General features: G+C 42.8%; 1 protein-coding gene across 1 annotated transcript; it reads left to right on the top strand.

The window, feature by feature from the left end:
- The first annotated feature begins 3,415 nt into the window (after positions 1-3,415).
- Positions 3,416-7,018, top strand: LOC124675725. The gene is made up of 8 exons (XM_047211801.1): positions 3,416-3,498; positions 4,699-4,859; positions 5,010-5,072; positions 5,194-5,260; positions 5,346-5,446; positions 5,791-5,835; positions 6,002-6,457; positions 6,545-7,018. Exons 2-8 carry the CDS (start codon positions 4,728-4,730, stop codon positions 6,713-6,715), a joined length of 1,035 nt encoding a protein of 344 aa, XP_047067757.1. The 5' UTR covers positions 3,416-3,498; positions 4,699-4,727; the 3' UTR covers positions 6,716-7,018.
- Positions 7,019-7,629: the final 611 nt, after the last annotated feature.

Below are 7,629 nucleotides of genomic sequence, written 5' to 3' on the forward strand. Positions count from 1 at the left end.
GTCGGCGTAACGATAAGCACCATCGCCGACGCCTTCACGAGTTCACTTCGGGCCTGAAACTTTTTATCGATGTTGCTGAGAAAAACAAACGGGATGGTTTTATATATTGTCCATGTGGTAACTGTTCGAATATCATAAATTACTCTTCCTCGAGTACCATTCACACCCACCTGCTGCGGTCCGGTTTCATGCCCCACTATAGTTGTTGTACCAAGCATGGAGGAAGAGGGGTTATGACGGAAGACACTGAAGAAGAGGATGATGACAACTATCTCATGTTCGTTGAATACGGTGATACGACAAAGGGGGGTTGTTTTCCATCAGAAGACAATGAAGCAGAAGATCAAGATGCATCAGATGAGCTTGCTGATGATCTTGGTCGAGCCATTGCTGATGCAAGGAGAGACCGTGAAACTGAAAAGCAAAGATTGAACTTCGAACCAGATGTTAGAGGATCACAACAAATTGTTGTACCCAACTTACGAAGATGGCCAGAAAAATCTAGGTAGCACACTAGAATTGCTGCAATGGAAGGCAGAGAATGGTGTGACTGACTCGGGGGACTCTTTAGTCCTGGATTATATTTGAACCGGGACTAAAGGTAAAGAGCTTTAGTCTAGATTGTGCAATCCTGGTTGCATAACCAGGACTAAAGCCCCAAATGCGCCGGGACTGAATCCCTGTTTTCCACTAGTGATAATCAATGGATACAAAATTCTAACCATAACCATACCCGTGGGTATAAAATTTACCCGCATCAATACCCACACAGTTACATGTGCCCATTGGATACCTAACAGGTAGTCAAATAGTACACACTTTATTCACAATTTTACATTCATTGATAACGCATTTGAAAAAAAAATCAATTGTCTCAACTTAATAATAGATAGTTGAGTATATGACAATTATCAAAATTTAAAAATCAAAATCTAATACTCATAACTCATTATTCAACAAGCTAGAGAAGGCGATTCACACAATATACTGACAATTGATGACATCTTAATATAGGTACACAAACTCAATAACTAGGCTACTGAGTTGTATAGGTCCACATGTCATTATAGGTCCACATGTCATTATAAATAGATATGGTATGGGTATACTCATGGCACAAGGCTATAACTGTGTTGGCACTACCCATGACTTAATGGGTAGGGTATGAATACTATCCATGGGTATAGAAGTGTGCTCATGCCCTACCCATACGGGAAGGTTATCCATGGTTACCCGTACCTACGGGTAAATTGCCATCCTTAGATATTATGTTCTCTTTTAATAAGTTATGAAACGTTCATTTTCTATGACTTTATTTTTAGAACTTCAAGAAAATGTAACATCGATTTTCAGAAAATCCAGCCTAATGTTTCAAAGTTCTATTTCTTAAAAGAAGACTTTTGGAAAATCAAACTCTCGAAATTTACAATTTTTCAGAAATTGCAAACTAAAAATGAACTTCTGGAATTTCAATTTCAGAAATTTTGAAAAAGAATCAGACTTTTGAATATTTTAAAATTTGACTGGACTGATAAACCGTTGGGGCGATGGCTGCAGGCACACGAGGCAAACGAATATCCTAGAGACCATTGGCCCATAAATATTTGGCAGTTCCTGTTTTTCACCTACACAAGTCTATTATTTCAGTGCACCTGATTATATTGAACACATACAAAAACATGGAGTACATGACATCGGTTCATTCATCTAGTAAATCAACCACATAAATATTCTCTTGGTCCCATGAAAATTATCTTAGACTTGTCGAAATTTGATACATACACACACTATTTAGTGTCTACGTACATCTAAAATTTGATAAATATTTTAAGACGAGTTTGATGAGAGGGAAAGAGTATGATTGTTTCTCTCTTGCAGCAGATCATTCGGCATTGCACAGTTCCATGAACATGCTCAGTCGCAGCAGATCATTTCCCTAACCCGGAGAAGCCGGTGGAACCATGTGTAAACAGCTGGTGCAACACCCGGCGCCGTTCGTGTGGGTTGGCTTTGTTTACATACCCTAACAGACACTGGTAGTACTAAACAAGAGCGGCGACGCAGTGGATGTCAACCGAAGATTAATTTTTGTTATTCTATTAGTTGGGTTCATCATCATCGATCGTGCAACAATAAATAATTAACCAACGGATTACGCATGCATGCATGTTGCATGACCAGATCCGGTCATTCGGGTCACAAAGGCAAAGTAGGCAGCTCACGGCACAAACCTGACTTTATCACTTCGCTGGCTTAAACTGATCTTGATCAATGATACTCTCTCTATTGGCTGTTTGACTTTGAAGAGTCCGTTGCCAATAATCATTTTTATACCATCCATAATTATTAGTAGCAGACAACATTAAAAAAGAGCTAATATATTATGTATGACAAGTTTTGCCTGGCTCCAATTAGGATGTTGGAGTGCTTGTAGTCGTAGGCGAGGAAAGACACATGGTAAGGGAAAGATGGGGTAAGGGAAAGATGGGAGGAGACACAGGAAAGAACGCTGGTGGGGAATAAACCTTTTCCACGAGAGAAGTGGCTGATAACATTATCTTTGAACTTGTGTAGTACATCATACAGGTACTACCAATATACAGATGCATGGTGTCATAAGGTTGAACTTTATGTTGTAATCTTTGACGGACTATTATGATGAAATATCAATATATAAAAAATCAAATGTACATGATATGATAGCATATTGCATTAACGAAATTCACTTTGGAGCTAAGGTGTCACATAGCTCCTTTTTGAAATTTGAAAACAATATTTCAAAGTTTAAAAAAATTCTTTAAAAAAACTAGACATAGATAATGGTGTACACTACCAGCATAAAAATTCTCAACTCAAAGTACCTTATATTATGGGCTTCACAAAAATGGAAAAAAAATGATGGAATTGGGAGTACATTAGATGACCAGAAGGTCGTAATATCCGTTGGGATTCTCAGCGCAGGCGATCCACAGGAGTTGACCCCAGGCGCCGGTGGCTGGCCGGCTTTTGCCAGATGCCACCGCAGAGCCAAAGGGCTGCCACTTTTCCAAAAGGCAAAACTCGGCTTCCACACCAGCAAGCCCAGCACATCGAGGTGTATCCAAGGGGCAGTACGGTAATTACGCCGCCACCGTGTAGGGAGAGGGGGCGGGCTACTATTCTTCTACTCTGGTGAGTACAGGAGCAGCCATGGCAGAAGCAGCGCCGAAGTTTCTCTCCCAACGCCCGCCGGTCCACGCCTATATATACACCGCGCCCGCGCACGCACGCCACCTCGCCGAGACCCAGCCCGCTCTTCTCCACTCCAGACCTGGCGGTTTGACTTTCTGAATCGAAGAACCGAACGCGCCTCTGCTCGGGAATTTCCAGTACGAGAAGCCGATTCGTCGCGATTCGTGGTGGGGAGGCGAAGGAAGCGCGTTGGATTCAGGGAGGAGCGGCAGGAGGAGGCGCGTCTTCGTCGGAATTTCTGCGCTCCCTCTGGCTCCGATCGAGGAGGTAACCTACTAACCTCCGCCGCTCGCTCTTTGATTTGTGTTGGGTGGGTTCCGTGGGGATTCCGGCGTCGGTCGTGCAGTGATTCGTCGTCCTGCTGCTCGTACCGCGGCGTGATCCGGCGGGAATTGGGTGGGAAGGTTGGTGGGCTGTCCCGCTGGGTTTCAGTTAACTTGAGACGATTTGGATCCTCGCAGAGTCCACCCCTTTGCTGGACGACCTCTCTGATGTGTCGGCAGTAGCCATAAACAAACAAATCCCCTGCCAAAGCATTTCTGCGGATTGCGTCTGCTATCTCTGGTTCAGGGGTTTAGCGGTCACCGATCGGGGCCGTGCTTGATCTGCACTGCCAAATCTCCTTGTCCCCGGAAGCTGAATCTGGGTAGACTGAGCTTTGCTGTTGTGGAGTACAGTTTCTCAATCCTGGACCTAGAGACGATGCGAAGGAAGGTAGCTTGGGCTGCTATTCCACCTCTGTGTCGGTTCCTTTTAGTTCCGGCATCGTGCACTCTAGAGTTCCGTGAAGGTGACAGAATTGTGCAGAAAGTTGGTTCGGATTTTGCTATAAGCATGATGTGGTGTTTGTTTTCTGTTTCTAGGAAAAATAATACAAGTGCTCTGTCCATACCGGGCTTTTGGAAGGTTACATTGGGTATGGAAATTGCACGCTTCAGACCTTAGCATTGAATTTCTCATAGAAGTGCCATACTAGGTTGCAGAGTAGAGAAAGTTCCATTTCGTTGGTTACCTGTTCTGATTAGAGAGTAGCGATATAGATGGTCCATGGAATAGTTTGGCGCCTGAAAGATCTCCGGTTGGGTTGATCCATTAGTTAGTACATTTGCACATGGCCTCCTCTTTGTAGTTCCATTTTTGAGACTGTAGAATCTGTTAAGAATTGTTGTATCGCTCGCAACTGGTTGATTTTTGTACGGTGTGTATTGTTCTTAAATAGCTTTTGGTCATCTGATGTTTGGTCACTCCTATTGCTGTGTTATTTTACTGTACTTAGCTAGACACGTGCGTTGTCTTCTGAAATCAGAATGTCAGCACCTCTGTATGTTCAAAACCTTGTCATATGTACCTCTCTTTTTCTAAAGAAATACGTAGTACATATTTGTGTTCTTGCTTGAAGAGTTGTGGTGTAGCCAATTATCTATTCTTCTGTCAAGGCAAAACCTAATTTCAATTGTATGTCTTCAGCTTTCTTACTGAAGTTAACAGGTAGCGCAATGAAAGCACCATCGCTACTTGTTCGGTGTTTCCCTGGCTTGGTTCCAAGCAAGGCCACTAGCTGTGTGCCAGTGGTCTCAGAGAGGGATCTGCATCTGCCATCACCAGCTGTTGAGATAATCCCATCAAAGGTAATACTTGTTTGATCCTTCATACATGGACAAACAGCTTTACTACTTGTGCCTACAGAGGGTCTTTTGAACTGTAGATTGGTAACAATAAATTATATCAGTATTATTGTTACAGATAGTGAAATAAAGTATGCCTTGAATCTTTTTCAGAGTGCTCATCCTTACAAATATGCTGGAGAGAAGGTCGATGTCCAAGGTCTTGATGTTTTCAAGGTAACACAAAAAATTGTATTCTGGCTGTCACTAAATTTTGTGCGGTTCTGCTAGCAATTTATCAAATATTCAAGTTATTAGTTTTAAATTTCAATGCGGGGTATTCTTTGTTCTGTTTCAGGGGAAGGTCAGTGTAGCGGATATGATAGCCTTTTCCCCTTCTGAAGTACCATCATCAAAACATGATGGTAAGCTTGTAACCAGTATGCAATATTTTTTCTCTCTGAATGTATTTTTGGAAAAACTTGCTCATTCTTGTTTTTCTTTTCTCAGGGAGTCTCAAATACTGGGAGAGCTCCATTACTCTTGTGAACATTGTTAAAAATGAGATCCGGGATGGGCAGCTGAGCTTCAGGGGCAAGCGAGTTCTGGAGGTAACTTGCCATTTTATACATTTTATGTTAATGGTGCTCTTTAATTTCGTAGTAGGTGTATGGCCCTGCTTGCTTTTATAGAAACAGAATTCGTGCTGCGCTGTCTGGATTTCTGCAGGCCACTAGTGTTAGGTTCTTAATTTATTCCGATTTCCTATAGGAAAAATATTTTGAGCTTGATGTCTATGTACCCAAAGCAGCTGCCAAATTTGTTTTTGACTATGCCTACTGCACTAGCTGTATAGTTTTCAGAGATCTTCAAAATTAGGCCTTATGACTAGCAGCATGTACTCTATTTTTAGTGCATTCATGAATCATTAATTTTATTTTGACAATTGATGCAGCTTGGATGTGGATCTGGCCTAGCTGGGATTTTTGCCTGCTTGAAGGTGTGTTCATTATCTCTCTACTGCTTTGGACTTTTATCAAATCTATTCAATACTTCTTATTTCAAAATTTATTTACAGTTTTCTTTAATTTTGGAGACTGCATGTCTTTGCCTTTTCTTGTCATACATAAACCGTGGATTGACTTGTTTCTTAAATTCCACTATAGGGTGCATCAATAGTTCACTTCCAGGACACAAATGCAGAAACAATAAGATGCAGAACAATGCCGAACGTGCTTGCAAATCTTGAGCAGGCTCGGGATAGGCAGAACAGACCATCGGAGAGCCCTGTAACACCATCTCGACAGCTGTTAGCTCCCGTTGTCCATTTCTATGCCGGGGAGTGGGATGAGCTCCCTACAATTCTCTCGGTTGTGCACACACCTGCACCACCAACAAATCTTAGCTTCTCTGAGGATGATTTTAATGATGGCTCCAGTAGCTATGATGGAAGCAGTATAGTTGGTCAGGACCCTAGGAGATCCAGAAAGCTTTCTGGCAGCCGCGCATGGGAGAGGGCCACCGAGACTGACCCGGCAGATGCAGGGTACGATGTAATTTTGATTCCAGAGATCCCGAATGCTGTGAACTCCCTAAAGAAGATCTATGCCCTTGTCACAAAGGTCAGTTCTTCACTCATTTTTGCCCTTCCATGTGTCATATGCACATAGCCAGTGTTTAAATTGTGAGTGCCATTCCTATTCCTGCAGTGCCTACGCCCACCTTATGGAGTCCTGTATGTGGCTTCAAAGAAGAACTTTGTTGGTTCCAACAGCAGCGCAAGACAGCTTAGAGCTTTGATGGAGGAGGAAGGTGTCCTTAGTGGCCACTTCTTAACTGAGCTATCTGACAGGGAGATATGGAAGTTCTTTTTCAAGTAACCAGCAAATCCAGGAACTTGAAGAAGATGAGTCATGGCCTCGTACACACAATTTTTTGATGTCTACTCCCGCAGCGCTGTACATACCACGACGCTTAGTTCCATTAATTCTTTGGTAACAGGTTCAAAATATGCGTCAGTTGTTAAACTTGCAAATGAGTTGGCATTTTGACCCTTTTGTAGATCTCCTGTTTCGTACCTGTTAAGTAGCGACATCAAATTGTGTTGACCTTTTGTATACCGAATCTATGATGCTGGCCTTCTAGTCGCAGCATGATATCAGCAATATGTACAAATCGTTGTTACACTTGCTTGTCAGTCTTACTTGGACGGTGTCTATGCCTCTGTAGTTGGGTATTTTGTGGTTTTGTCAATAAATTTGGACTGATCTATGCCATCCAAACTCTACAAATTGAAATATTGACACCCATCAAATATTGAACTCAATCACTTCGTTTATTTTCACGACGTGTGCATGCTTGCCACCTTATGCTAGAAGGCAGAAAACTAGAAACACAGTTTTCAAATTAAATTTTGTGTGTTCGTCACTTTGTTCGGCCCATCCGTATGCAGATATGTGGAGTGATTGGAGTCTTCTTGAGCGTGATTGGTTGCTCGCAAGCTCGTTTTCTGCATTCACTACGCCAAAAAGGGTGTTTGGTAGGTTCGGTCACACGGAATTGCTTCAGCGCATGAAAATTAAAGCGGTCCAAAAGTTAGCCGAGAAGGCACGCGTTGGCGAGCCCAAATCGATATAAGGTTTGCGCGGGAAAACGCGGGGGAGATGGCGGGAGCTGGAAACTGGTTCCGCGTTTAAAGTGCGCAAGTAGCCTCACTGCCCCACCAGTTTAGAACGAAATCCACTCTACCATTGAAGGAGGCGGCGGCGATCTGCGCCACCGGCAGTTTGGACTG

Source organism: Lolium rigidum, chromosome 7, assembly GCF_022539505.1.
Source record: "Lolium rigidum isolate FL_2022 chromosome 7, APGP_CSIRO_Lrig_0.1, whole genome shotgun sequence".
Taxonomy (NCBI): Eukaryota; Viridiplantae; Streptophyta; class Magnoliopsida; order Poales; family Poaceae; genus Lolium; species Lolium rigidum.

Excerpts from the sequence above, each read along its gene's own strand:
- LOC124675725 (XM_047211801.1), top strand. The coding sequence starts at position 4,728 with ATGAAAGCACCATCGCTACTTGTTCGGTGTTTCCCTGGCTTGGTTCCA. Across the intron at positions 5,261-5,345 it reads ACCATCATCAAAACATGATG|GGAGTCTCAAATACTGGGAG; the intron begins GTAAGCTTGTAA and ends TTCTTTTCTCAG. Across the intron at positions 5,447-5,790 it reads GGGGCAAGCGAGTTCTGGAG|CTTGGATGTGGATCTGGCCT; the intron begins GTAACTTGCCAT and ends CAATTGATGCAG.